Below are 14,714 nucleotides of genomic sequence, written 5' to 3'. Positions count from 1 at the left end.
CAGTCACATTAATATCACAGTTAACATATGCATTTTATTACTATACCAATTAAACGAATATAACGAATATAAACTCGGTATTTTATAATTATGGCAGCATTTATTGTGTCGACTTAGACCATATCTGAAAACAATTATTATTATAAAACATATTTATGTTTTATAATAATAATTGTTAACTCTATTTATATACAGAAAATAGTAAGTATTTGCTTCGCTCAAAAATATTTTAATTTTGTTATCTGTAATAAATTAAAAATTAAATAATATATGTATCATACGTAATTGTTATTATATTTTATAAAACAGAATTTCTGTAGATATATTATTGTGTATAAAATCTGCATCGTAACTTGAACTAAATTCTCAGTTTTAACTTTGCGTTTATTTCCCATATATTTGGCAATACGCGTTACTCGCAATATCGAAAAGAGAAAGTCGTCGCATCATCGATTATTCATGTAAACAATCGATATGTAAGGGCGCGTATCCAGCGATGCTAGTATCGTATCCCTGGCACCATCGTGTTGCACGAAGAGGATAACTGGTAGCAAGGATGCTGCAAAAAGATTCGGTACACCTACCGCACGGCGCGCGGCGTGGCGTTACTTTCGGCGCGTGAAGTTAACCGCGGCGTCACCTTTGACCCGTGAAGTTGACCCGTGCGAGAGTGACGAAGCCGTTTCACTCCACCTTTTTGCGTGTCGCTGTAGAACGTAACGGATGCAAGGTGAATCGGCTCCGGAACAAGTAGCATCGCAAATCTCTTAATTGGTAAATATAACGCGCATCAAGCTTGCATTGTAATTCGCTCGAACGCGTATCTGCGAATATTTGTTCGAGCAAAGATTGCGACTCGTAGCGACATGTCAATCGTGAAATGATACGCGAAGTCGATCGCGCGGATGAAATCCCTCCGCCATATTAATCGCATTCCTTTCTCATTTGCAGATCGCGGCAAGCAGCGGCAAGTCTGACATGGATCGGTGAGGAGACAAATGTCGCGCCATATCTACTCGGTAAGTTAAATCTGCATCGTAATTTGAGCTAAATTCCAACCTTAACTTTGCGTTTATGCATTTTCCACATATTGGGCAACACGCGTTACTCGCAATTTCGGAAAAAGACAGCCGTCGCATCATCGATTATTCGTGTGTAATCGATTTGTATGGACGCGTATCCAGCAATGCCAGTATTAAATCTTTTTGCAACAACGTGCTGCACGGAGAGGATAGCTGTCAGCAAGGATACTGCAAAAAGATTCGGCGTACCGCGCGGTGCGGGACGAATCCGTTTCATGTCATCTAAATTTACGTATCATTTTCAGAACGCAACGAACGCAGAATGAACCGATTCCGAAACGAATGGCATCGCAATTCATTTAATTGGTAAGTGTAAGACATATTAATTTTACGTTATAATTCGATCAAACGCGTATTTATTAATATTTGTTTAAGGGAAGATCGCGTGATTGTGCGACACTCAATTGTGACGTGCAACACTAATCGCGCGAAAAATAAATTCCTTCGCTATTTTAATATGTGTTCTTTTCTTATTTGCAGATCGTGACAATCCTGACATGGAACGGTTCCAAAAGACATCGCGATATTTATTTGGTAAGTAGCATTTACATTGCAATATTTGCATAATTTGATTAGCCAATAATGTACGGCAAATGCATGCCGATTTTAACTTTACATTTTATGTATATTGAACAATAAATAATAGACTTATCGTTTATCTTTAATAATTATTATTTCATATTATAATATTTGAGTTAATCAGCTGAATTATTTGAAACAATGTAATATATATATTTTATTAAATGAGTGACTTATGAAACATACTTAATTCAAGAAAATTCATTCCTTTAAAGCAAAAATGTCGTACATTTTTTATTACAATCAAATAAATACTAATGCTGAAATGGGTTTTTTAACTTTATGCAAGCACTTGAAACAGTTAATTAAAATAAAATCTTTATTAAGACAAATAAAATTATTTTTTTTGCAAATATTTTATGTTCTTGTGATAAAGAGCTAATTTGAAAATTTGAAACAATGAAAATAAATCCTCTTAAACGTATTACTTTTGAAAAATACGTAGTACAATGAAATTCAATGATATATCTTATAGAAAAATGTCCTTTGATATGGTTTTTAAACAAAGTTCTATCGTTTAAACGTGTGCAAATAACATAATATTAAATGCGCGAAATCAGCACGACACATGAATTAAACTGTCGTGCTGGATAGTTTTGACATATCTGGCGACAATTCTCCACAATTCTCGTATACTTCTGTGCTTTTTTACCCTTTTTAAACAGAGTTCTATCGTTTAAACGTGTGCACTTAATTTTAAATTCCCGAAATCAGCACGTCATTCGAATTATACTGTCGTGCTGGATTGTTTTGAAATATCTGGCGACAATTCTCGACAGTTCTCGTATAGTTCTGTGCTTTGATATCATTTTTAGAAAGAGTTCTGGCGTTTAAATTTTCATTAAAACATTTTCATTAAAACATGTGTAAATTTATATAATTATATATGAATTATGTCCATGTATGATTTTGTTGATTACTTTTTTTCTAAAATTTTATTTACTGTCAATAAAAAAGTTTTGTGTGTGTTCCATATTTGACAAAAGGTGCATATTATACAATTTAATTGCGTTGTGAGCTATGCACATGAAATGTTAATATCGGAATTATTTATTTTGTATTATATGTATGTGCTATCGAGAAGGTAAATGTATCATCTCCTTTGCTCCTATGTAGCATCGACACCAAAAAAAGATTTCTTTATTAACACTGTCGATAAGTGGGTGAGGTCATGTGTAGTTTTACATTCATGTTTGTTGCTGATGCTAGTCAAATATCAGTCGCACGAAAAAGGCCGTGGTTACCGCTCTATAGTTCCTCTCTAATAAAACTTTATTAATAAATCGCTAGAAAAAAGATGAGAAAAATATTTCATTAAAAGTCAGAATTACCATTATCCGCATTTTTAAAATTTACCAACTAGATGAGCTTTGAAAAACGCTAGATCTAGCGAGAAAACTGCTAAATTGCTATCACTGCATCAGAGGGTTCATCTTACCGACGATGTATGTACTGACCTCTTCTTTGATTCTTTTTTTTTCTCCTTTCGAATTGCCCGACCACTTCGCAGATCTGACTCGATTAAATTGAAAAACGGCACACATGACAATCGAAATAAAGTTCTTCCAATGAAGAACTCTCGGCTGAAATGATACAGAAAAATACATGTACAGAGAATTTTTTAATTTGTTTTTTATTTAATTTCATATATTTAAATAATATTTTTCTTGAAATACATTTTTAAATATTGTTTTACAATTATTCTAACTGATGAATACAGCATAATAAATTTGCTTATTATTTGCTACTGTTGAATTACCAACGATTGGTCATATCAATATCCTTTAATGAATCAGCTAACAAAATTCTAACAATGAAACTGAAATCTCTAATAATTTTTAATAATATAATTTATAATCACTTTTTTAATATTTTTGAGATTCTATTTTATCTGCTATTAATAAAATATTTTTCTGTGTTTTACGCATACTTTATTGAATTCTATTTATAATATAGGTAAACTACGATATGTTCTTTTTAGATCAATACTATTTAAAAAATTGGCTTATATGCGTCGTGGAGACATTACACGTACGCACATAACATATACGAGATGCATACAACTCGATCTCGCACTCTAGCTTACATCTTTTCTACTTGAAGTTCACTGTGCTACGAGCATATATCTTAACGTGCAAATAAATTGGCAAATAGCGATCCAACAAATTGTTCGCAGATTAGAGTAAAAATTACAGCCAATTACATTTATATCAAATACAAATACATTGATATTCACTTTCTGCTAGAGACAAACTGCAAAACTCGCAAGTGTGAGATGATGACAAATCGCTGGTGACCATAGCTTCTACAGTTTCTGCCGATCAAATTGAGTTAGATATACCGAGAACTTTCGCTATACTTCTACCAATATTCTAATAAAATTTACACGTACAATTCTGTAGGACAAATTTCTAAATCCAATCTCCCTGTGCCGTCAATATTTGCGGCACTTGGTTTCCAAACTAGCTCTAGAATATAAAATAAAATTAACAAAACGTATTAGACTTATCTGTTTCACTCGAGATCGAAGCATTTTTATGCAGAGCTGTCTTGAACACGCGTATGCGATACTTGGGTTATCTTTATGTATTCTCCATGACATGAAGCTTGACATGAGTGTCGGCACTTGAGTCGTAAGAGAGCAAATCTCGAGACTTACCTTCCTTGACCTCCTTGCACTTCTCATCATTTTTATTATCACTCATTTAATTTGATACATAGCTTGAATATACTTTTCTTGACAGACACAAGTTTGGCCGTTACATCAATGCGATTATTTTTCACACAAAAAAGGATATAATTGATTAAAAAAGAATATAATTGAAAATCTATCATTTTTCTAACTTTTATATCATTAAGATATCGGTAGTAACTTACATATCAGTAAATTTTATTATTGAAGATAATTTAAAATAATATTAATAGAATTTGTGTGTATTATCATTGTTTTGTCTAAACTCTTTTATATCAAATAAATAAAAGTCATATCTTTTAATTATTAATTTTTAGCAATTCAATCTTTGAATTATTAAAAAATAATTGCTTTCCAAAGAATTTTTCTTGTTGGTATTAATATTTAATTAATTAACTGAGTAGAGTAAATTGAGTAGAGCGAAAAGATAAAGCCTCATTGTTGTTTAACATACAATTTTATTTATAAGCCCTCCCAAATGTATTGGAAGTTTCTATTTTTGACTAAAGAGAATTAAAATATTTTTTTCTTCGGAGAGGACTTATCTGCCTCCTCGATAGAACTAACATCGCCTCGGCAACACGAACACCAAAACACCACCGGAGGTTGTCAGCGACGTCGTTGAGTGACTCTTCTTGCACCTCGTGCATGCATTCGTCGTCGACTTAATGTGCATTCCGCTCGCGACGTTCGCTAAAGAATTTCTCTACACGCTATCTTATCTTCGCTTCCAAAAAAGAGAAAACTTTCAGTAAAATTTGGTCATGAGGTTACTTTTTAAAACTCAAACAAAGATTTTATTAATGTCCCTTCAAATTGAGTAATTCTTAATTTATATGATTTTAACCGTATGCCGCAAAATTAAAAGATTTGAATCGAGAACTGAAACTGTTCATTAATAACAATGATAAATTTGCATTAGCAAATTAATAATATATTGTACGATGCTGCAAAAATATATTTAAATTATTATAGAAAGGAGATATGTACATGATTATTTTTATTGTATGTGATATGGATTACACTCATATATGATTACTTACATAAAATTACATTGCATCTAAATGATTTCTTTGTGGTGTCGCATGCAAGATAGTAATAATCTGAAGCCTTTCGCACGAAGTTCCAAACAATCGAAATCCGAGAAAAATATATCATAGAACGGAAATGTCCCAATTCTATAACGAAGGAAACTTACCTCATACAGAATCTTCCTTCTGATTGTAAGCCGTTTCCTCCAACCGCACCGATAACGTTCTAAGATCAGCACCAGTGTCAGCACTATTTTGGGAGCTGACAAGAATCGATCGCTGAGCCGCGTTTCCGTGATAGAGAAGCGCGACTCCGTGGGCTCTTATCGCCGGACGCGATTTTCCCAAAAGATGACGAAGCCAGTGCCTTTAAAACACATGACAGATCTCTCTCTTTTTCTCTCTTCTCTTCGCTGTTCCGCTCAAATAAGGCGCGCAATCGTCGGCCTAAAAAGGCCGAAAAAGAAGAAGCCTTCCGCTGCAGTCACTTTTATGGCGGGCAAACATGCCCTTTCTAACACACGTTGAAACGCGCAGCGTTTCTTAACGGCAGCATGTTGCTGTCTGTCGCTCACGATGCATCCTGTGTCCGTCTACGAATATCTCAGCATTTGAAATTCAACATATTCGAGACATATACAAATCCTTGCGTACACAACCACGCGATATGTATTTCGTAAATCAAATATCTTTCTTTCTTCCCAATATTTCTATTTAATTTCCTACGGAATACTGTGATGTGAAGATATTTCCCTTTTTTTTTAATCTTTTCTATATTATAGTTAAGAAATTTTTTAACGCTACAAGAAAATAAAACTTGCTCGAAATTTAGAAAGCTGCGTCATCGAGTTTATCCGTCACTTGATGACGGATACGTCTCCGAACTGTCTGATGACTGACGTTGGGAAATTTGCTAGTCGGGGCAAAGTAAATATCTGGAAGGAATCTTTCGTGGTATCAACAAACTATTATCGTCACCGCAAAACCGTTGTGACGTAAACGACTCGTGCAGGACTACTATTCAATTGGATCATCAGCGTTTATAACATGCGTGACACCCTTTTGGAGTCACAATTCTCTTATCTTGAACGAATCTACCTCTTATATTCTTAATTATTATCAAAATTATTGTAAATTAATAAATTTATAATTTTCCTTTACAATTTTTAAAAAATATTTTACTATGCGTTCCAAACATTACTTAAAAAAATAAAAGTATTAGTAGAATAAAAAAAACTGTTAGTTTACTTTTGTTTGTAATAATCTCTTTAAATTTTATCATTAAAATATTGTCAATTTATTTTGTAACTTATTTGTATTTGTGACAAGATATAGAAATATTTTTATAAAATACAATTTTTTTCTTTGTTAAATTATTATCCTACATTTTACACAAAATAGTATTTTCTAAAAAATTTAATAAAATTGTTCATAAAAAATTTGAGTTTCATGAGCAATTATCACTTAATAAGTACATATCTATTTAAATAATATCAGGATGGAAAATCGGGCATGACATTAATGAGAGAGATCAATGATGAGAATTTTCTTAGCAAACGTTATTTAATTCTACAGACTTACTTTTTGCGTCCTAAACTTAAATTAATTACATCAATTAATGGATCATAAATACAAATACGGTCGAGATTCATCAACGTTTTTTTTTTTAAGCAGACGTATCTTTCGACGCGCGACGCATTATACGCGCTTGAGCTACGATCAATTGTGATACATCTCTTTTCTTTTAACTAGATTTTATAGTTAAACTATATTTTACATATTTCTTTTTACATGTTTCGCTTATTCTCGCAAACTAAGAATAAAATTCGCTTTATTTCCGTATGCAATCATCAATTTAAAAGTCAAATTTATTGGATTACAAACATCTTAAAAAATCTGCAATTCTAGAACTGTGCGCGTGTAAGTTAGTTTTCGAATTCTAAGCAAATCAGTGTTAATAAACTTAATAAATTAGAGAAAAAGTTAATAATGTGGACTTTGTTGGTAATAAGCTCCCTTAAAATTATAGTTAAGGAAATTCTAAAACCGTCTGTATTACTGACATTTTTTAAATAAAATAACTTTTTAATTGGCTTTATTTATAAAATTATAAAAGTCTTTTATAGAATTAAATAGGATAGCGGAGAAGTAAAAAAAAATTAGAACAGATACCTTCGAAAACTTCGAAAATTCATTAAAGATTATTAGAAAAATGTAATACAACAGAAGGAAAAACGTGGCATTAAAAAGTAACATCGTAATTTCGATTTAAAAAAAATTAAAATAGAAGCCCACATTGTTATCTGTTCCTCTATTAATTTTTATAGTTAATCATAGGCTATTGAAGTGATGTCTTATTGATTTTAAAATATGTGCGATAATGTACGTTTAGAGAAGAAAAATGATAAAAGCAAACTAAAACGTTTGAGAATTATAGCTCACGTATTGGATTTAATGTTACTTAACAAAAATTGCCATTTTATAAATTTAGCTTACAATTCTACGTTTCCAGGCGACGTCGGAATGCACGTAACGAGAGAATTAAAATTGAGATTTGCTTATTTTTGTTCACGAAAATGTAAGGCGTTTCGACGTTTGAGACACGAAACTTTTAATATGACAAATAATTTTATGGATTTGTTGACTTTTTTTGCCTCGGAAGGAAGACATCTTCACATACTGTACTTGATCTGATCATAGTACATCGTCGTGGGCGGCGGTGTCGACGCGTGATGAATATTCGTGGAAACTGTGCCAGGTATGTTGGATATGCTCAGACCACCAATGTTACTCAGATTTAACGAACCTAGTGAACCTAGGGAGCTCAAGGTCATCGAGCCTCCGGGATGCGCGAAATAGGATGGCTTCCGGTCAACAATGCTGCCGCCGGAATTGTTCGAACTGGAGCTGGAATTGGTGCACTGCATTTTTATCCCTGAAACAGATCAACAGATTGTTTATTATTTGATTTATATGAACGTATGTGAACTACTCTCTTTCTCTCTCTCTCTCTCTCTCTCTCTCTCTCTCTCTCTCTCTCTCTCTCTTATAAAAGTACTTTTGAAAGTACTTCAAAGTCTTTTTATTAATCTAGAATTAATTTTCTCTTAACAAAATTATAATTAAACTGATGCGTAAAAAGTAATGCTTTAATCTTAAGTCATTAAAAATCGGCTATTAATATATTGTAATCTTTAATGACTTAAGGATCAGCGACATGCATATATACTTGATTTCTCTTGTTCGTTTCAATGTAAAGTGTAAACCCTTAGAAATATGTAATCTCGATCTTCAAACATTTTACGTATCCAGATGAGATTTCATCCAGTTTCGTTGCTTAAGACTACACGCGACGCAAGAGTAACGATAAAAAGAAACGAAAGATCTCACGATAGAAATTGGTACTTGGGCAGGCATCCATAAATCTAAAGCTCCGCCAGTTCTCAAGTAGCTTCCTCTCGAGGCCACTTCACTCGTGTTTCGATTTTATTCTGTTTTTTTTCCCTTTCTCTTTTGCATTCCCTATATTAATTTTCGCCTTTCACATAAGTAGATCACAGATTTTCTCGATCCCCTTAAAAAACTGATTCTTTTTTTCGCAAAACTGCTCGAAAAATTTACGAGCAAATTTTGAATCTGTTGGGGTACTCTGTTACAGCCTAAACTCTATTAAAATTTTGAAAACGCGTCACACGTCGTTTCTCGGAGATTCCTTCGAAGATCGGCGAGTTCTCTCGATTCGACATCGCGACGCCTCGAAACGACGTCCACGTGGGTGGTCCGATGGCGCTGCTGCCAGTCAAAATCCCTCTCCGTGGATCCAAATGCTCTCGCGCTCGCGCCATTTCTCTTCTTCTTTTTCTTTTTCCTCTTCTTCGGGAGCGTACACGCGAGGATGCTGGCTTTCAAGGAGCACAGAAGTCGCTTCTAACTGAATACCGGCACAACAGGCCATAGTTCGGAGCAAAGAGATCGCGCTCCAGAAATATACGGAGAGCGCGGCGTGTAAGAAGAGTAAAAAGGCATGCCTACGTGGCGTCTGTGTGGATCGATCTCGTTTACACTTCACTGTGACTGACGGAAGACGAACAAGAAGAAGAAGAAGAAGAAGAACAAGAAGAAGCCTGCGGTGGAGGAAGCGTGGGTGGCGACGTTTATCTCCTGTCGATCCGCGTTGTATCGAGATACAGAGGGAAGAGACTTACCCTCCTTAATCAAGATTAGGCCGTTCGCAAACTGGGATATTTGTAGAACTTTAGAAATATTTTTCGTCGTTAACTTCGCCCAAATTTGGTAGGCGTTCTATGCATGCGTGGTGTCAAATTACATGTAAACACAATTTACGCCTGGAATTTTTTTCAGCTCTCATCTTAAAAGTTTGCAAAAATCGACAGTTTATAAAGAATAATCTAACCGTTTGACTCATTCAATCTAAGGAGCATACAGTTTAAAAAAAAATTGCAATCCTATCCGAGATTATTAGATTGTTAAACGGTTAATAATTGTCGACAAGTTTAAAATTGAGCAGAAGACTTACGAGGGTTCGAATGAACAATTTGCGGATCTCGATATGCTGTCGGTAAGTTAACGCCGTAAATATTACGATGCTCCATTCTCCGTAGGTTAAGGCCGAATTAAGTCACCTCGTTTATATCTCCGATAAATATTTAGGCGATAAACGATTCGAGCGCGCACTTGCTAGCACGCGACTACATTGAAGAGGCAAAAGGCCTACATTTTACGCGCGTTTCGGTAGTGGTTATTTTCACGATACGTGCAGCGTCTACCTTGTTGTCACATCGCCTTCGGCTATCAAAAAAATAATTTTTTGCGAAAATAATTTAACGACACAGCGCTACATCGACACAAAAAAGTCAAATCTAAGGAAATCTTGGCGTACAATTGTACAGAGCTGCAAATAAGTAGCGCAAATGCGGCAAATACGACATACCTTTGTCTTTGATGAGAAAACTGTCAAGTGTTTCGTTACCGTTGCCATAAAACGCGGTGTTAACGGGCGTTTTATTATCGCGTCGTCGGACGCAGACGCTGGCTAAATTAATCTCGCGGGAGAAGGAAACGACGCCTCGACGCTTCGGTCTTACGGCGGGTTACACGTGTTAAGTTACAAGGTACAAGTTACGAGCCCGAAGCGTCGTATAGGCGTGACAGGAACGTCGCCTCGGTTAATCGTTTCTGTCAGCGGCGACGACGTGCACTGTATCCACCCATCCTGTGTATTCTAGTGATCTTAATCTTTTTAACATGTCATTGTGGCCAATCAAATTTACTTAAATACACTAATACTAATTATGTAGTTATACAAATTATCCAAACATTTTGGATCGCTATATTGTATATAATATATCTTTTTCGTTTTGATTCACAGTTGCAAATTATTGCATTGTGAAGGTAAATGTAATACACAGGATTCGTTTAATTTCGTTTAATATCGTGCATGTTTTTAGTTACTTATATTTTAACGGGTTGCAAATTTATTGCATTGTGCATGTAATTAAAAAAAAATTAAATTTAAAAAATTAAAGTAATATATTAAATGTGTGTTTATACAATTAAAATTATATGCCGGAATGATCAGACACGCGAGAATAATTTCGAGCTGAGTGAATCCAATTGAGTAAGAATGCTCCTCTAATACCAAAATTATCTCTTTTACGCACAGCAAATTTAACCCGAACTTTGACTCGGTTTATGTCCCTGAAATTCTAGCTGCAGAGGAAGGATGGAAGGTTCGAAAGAGTAGTCGCGCCGTCATGGTTTCACTTTGCAGGACACGGCGCCTGAAAGATCGTAAACTGTCTCCAATTTTCCAGATGGCCCCTAAATGACGTCGCGGACCCGTCAACGTGTAGTCCTCGTAATGCAAAGAGAGAGCTCAAAGGTCGCAGGCACGATTTCGCTTCGTTGCATTTGTCCGTGTCGTGTTCTGCGGTCTCGTATTTTATCAAGCTCGCAAAAAATTTCAATAATCAGACGGATCAATTTTCAATTCGAATACGTTTTCAAGTTCGTTTTAACGATCGCGTGCAAATATTTCACGCTTCTCTCATTTTTAGATCGCGTTTTTCTCTTCCCCTCACACATTTCATATTACATATTATATATAATTATAATTTACATATAATTTAGAAAGAGAGAAACAACAGAGACAGAGAAAGAGAGAGAGAGAGAGAGAGAGAGAGAGAGAGAGAGAATGTAACATTAGTCATCCATCCATATTTATACATATAATATTTATTAAACTGTGCTGGAAGCACAACATTATTTAAAAATGAATGACACAAACTCATAATGTAAATATGCAGTGATACGAAGAAAGCAGTTTTAAAAAATATTTCGTCTCATTTTTAGCAATTTGCTATGACAATTAAGAAATACATATGTACTTGACTGCGACTCACCGTGATCCGCGGCAGGAGTTTGACATCCGCTGTGCGGCGAGCTGACGTTGGTGACGGGACTGCTGTTACCAGCCGGCTGCTCCTGCATAGACTGCATGGTGATGTTGACGCCATGACCGGTGGCATTGTTGAGGCCATAACCGACGTAATAGTCCTGCCCAGGTGCTTGAGTGGTGGGTGTTGAGTTGGCACACTTGTAACCCATCATGACCTCGTCCTTCACGTAGTCAGCGTGATGCTGCGGATGATGATCCTTCACCGTGGGGAATCCGTCGGCCGGCGGCGGCCTGTACGCCGTCAGCTGATCCTGGCCGCGAGCGCCGAAGGCCCCGGGCTCGCTCTTGAACGTCACCAGCTCGCCGTTCCTGTAGACCGACGGTGTCGTCTCGGCGCCGGTCTTGTACGTGACTTCGGTGGTCTTGTAAGTCACCTCGGCTATCGGCGGCGCGGACTTGTAGGTTGCCGTGCCCTCCGGGTACGCCCAGTCGGCGGACACCGCCGCGCTCGGCGCGTACATAGCGTACTCCTGGTAGTTCTGATACTGATTCTGATAGCCGTTCGCGTACTCAATGCCCCCGGGTCCGGCGGCCAGATTGTCGTAGGGACCGGACGCCTGCACGCCGACCCCGGGGCCGGCGCTCGAGTAATACTGATGAGGATACTGCGGCTTCAACGCCTGACACTTGCGTCGAAAGCCGCGCGGCCGTCGCCGGAAGCTCCCCTCCTCGAACATGTACTCGGTGGACGGGTCGATGGTCCAGTAGTGACCCTTGCCGGGCCGACCCAGGCCCTTGGGCAGCTTGATGAAGCACTCGTTCAGGCTGAGATTGTGACGTACCGAATTCTTCCAGCCCTGGTACGTACCGCGGAAGAACGGAAAGCGCTGCTGCAGAAACGAGTAGATCTCTGAGAGGGTCAGCCTTTTACCCGGACTCGACTGGATCGCCATCACGATCAGCGCGATGTACGAGTACGGCGGCTTCTCCTGGCGTCGCGCACCGGGTTTTCTCGCCTTGCATCTCGCTGCTCGTCGGATTGCACAAGAGCGGCTCCAGGCTCGTTTCCTGCGAAAGACTGCCCGCGCTCATCGACAACGCTGCCGATCGCGCGCCGGCCACCGTCGAGCTCGGATGCACGACGACCGTCTGCTGTTCCGGTTGCTGCTGATGGTGCTGCTGCTGATGCAGACTACTTGCGTCGGACTCGTTCTTCATGGTCAGCCGCACGCTGTCGACGCCGGCGTCGCGGGGCACGGATGGCACGATCACGCTCTGGTCCATCGAGCTCTGGGTCCCAATCGTCAAAGTCCACCCGTGGCAAGCATCTTACACGCGAGTGTATCCCTCGGATTTCCACGGCGCGGTACAAGTACAATCTTCAAACGCACTATGGCTCGAGGTAATGATTCGAGGAACGCACGAAAGATTACACCGAATAAAAAAAAAAAGGAACGGCGATATTATAATTGTGACGCGACGTGTCTTACGCGAGAGTCAACATCCCGACCCTGATCCCGATCGAGAATTTCATCGTTCACCACGGAGCAACGACCCCCGCCGCTTGAAGGGGGACCTACGCCGTCTTCCAGTAAGCGTGACTCCGAGGTCGCGGATATTTACACGGACGGATGTAAATTGTTTGCGCGATTCCGCCGCGGAGGGGTCAATTATTTAGACTCGCTTCGTCGGCGCGCGTAACGGGCTTACGTCTCGGGTCTCGGTCGGGTCGCTATGATGCGCCGCTAAGTGTTTTCGGATGACTGCCGCTCGCCTCGCATGGCACGGGAGCGGAATCTGGACCGCGCAGATGACGTTGATCGTCGACGTGACAGGGCTAGAGAAAGAGAGAGAAAGAGAGAGAAAGAGAGAGAGAGAGAAACGAACGTCCTCCCACGTGGGCGGTCCAGATAAAGTCGGGCACTCGGGACTCGGATTGGTCGTGGCTCGTGTTCCACACGGAAAGCCGAATGCTGCATCCAATGGCGCCTCGAACCGCCTTCGACACCAACGTCTTCTCCGTCGTCACGAAATTATGGGGAAGTGAATTGCGTAATGGCGTTATTTGAATTGTTGGCCGATGCTGCGTGACATCGTACCCCTCATTACGTTCCATTACAATTATCCATAGTGCCGCGAGAGAAGAGGACGGGACAGGATTTAACATTCGCTCGTTGAAACAAGTGAGAAGTGTTCCATCCCAAGGAATAAAGAAATATTTGTAAAAATCCGCATAATTTGATTTTAAAATACCAAGATAATCCAGAGAATGTCTAAGAATCATCCAAGAATTATTTCAAAAATTTAAAAACAGTCTTAATTGTTCATCAGTGGATTCAAAGTTAAAAATGTAAATCAAAATAAAACACTCATGAAAAAATAAATAATTAATAAGTTATAATTAATGCAAACATCAAAGTGCAGAAACATCTGAATGTCACAAAAATTTCATTCATGTTTGTCTACAAGTCCATGTGTAATAATTTGCATTTATAAAAAAAAATAACAATTAAGATGTTGTCGCTTTAGCAAATAATTACACATTAATTTAAATATATTAATATGTTAGCTTTGACTAAAATAATGTTTTTCCCAATAAAATAAAATATTTACAATGTTTTACAATGCTAATAGCAGCATTAAAATTGACGATTAATTTAATGATATTTCTAATTTCAGTTTATGATTGCTGTTTCAAGCCCAATTTCGGCGCACAGTTTGTAAAAAGTAAAAATATATTTAAGATTTATATATAAAATGACATATATTGAACAATTATAGATCCAATCTCGATCACAGTTGATGCTTCTTTATTTATTTGTGTATAGTTCACTTAAACAGTTTAATTTAAATATTAACATGAATCAATATATATTTTAATAAAATCGTAATTTATAATGTTTATTCAATAT

General features: G+C 37.5%; 1 protein-coding gene and 1 long non-coding RNA gene across 2 annotated transcripts; one reads left to right on the top strand and one right to left on the bottom strand.

The window, feature by feature from the left end:
• Positions 1-630: 630 nt before the first annotated feature.
• On the top strand, positions 631-6,544 carry LOC105839986. Its single transcript, XR_001139353.3, has 5 exons — positions 631-774; positions 952-1,019; positions 1,328-1,388; positions 1,563-1,616; positions 6,217-6,544. It is a non-coding gene; the product is annotated as an uncharacterized LOC105839986 (long non-coding RNA).
• Positions 6,545-6,928: 384 nt separating this feature from the next.
• LOC105839988 (forkhead box protein D3) lies at positions 6,929-14,670 on the bottom strand. The gene is given in 3 exon segments (XM_012686671.3): positions 6,929-8,319; positions 11,807-12,821; positions 12,823-14,670. Coding segments are annotated over 3 exon segments (1,542 nt in total). The 5' UTR covers positions 13,087-14,670; the 3' UTR covers positions 6,929-8,056.
• Between the last annotated feature and the right edge of the window lie 44 nt (positions 14,671-14,714).

Source organism: Monomorium pharaonis, chromosome 4 (genome assembly GCF_013373865.1).
Source record: "Monomorium pharaonis isolate MP-MQ-018 chromosome 4, ASM1337386v2, whole genome shotgun sequence".
NCBI lineage: Eukaryota > Metazoa > Arthropoda > Insecta > Hymenoptera > Formicidae > Monomorium > Monomorium pharaonis.
The sequence above is the reverse complement of the archived record's forward strand: the minus strand, read 5'-3'. Positions and strand labels throughout refer to the sequence as shown.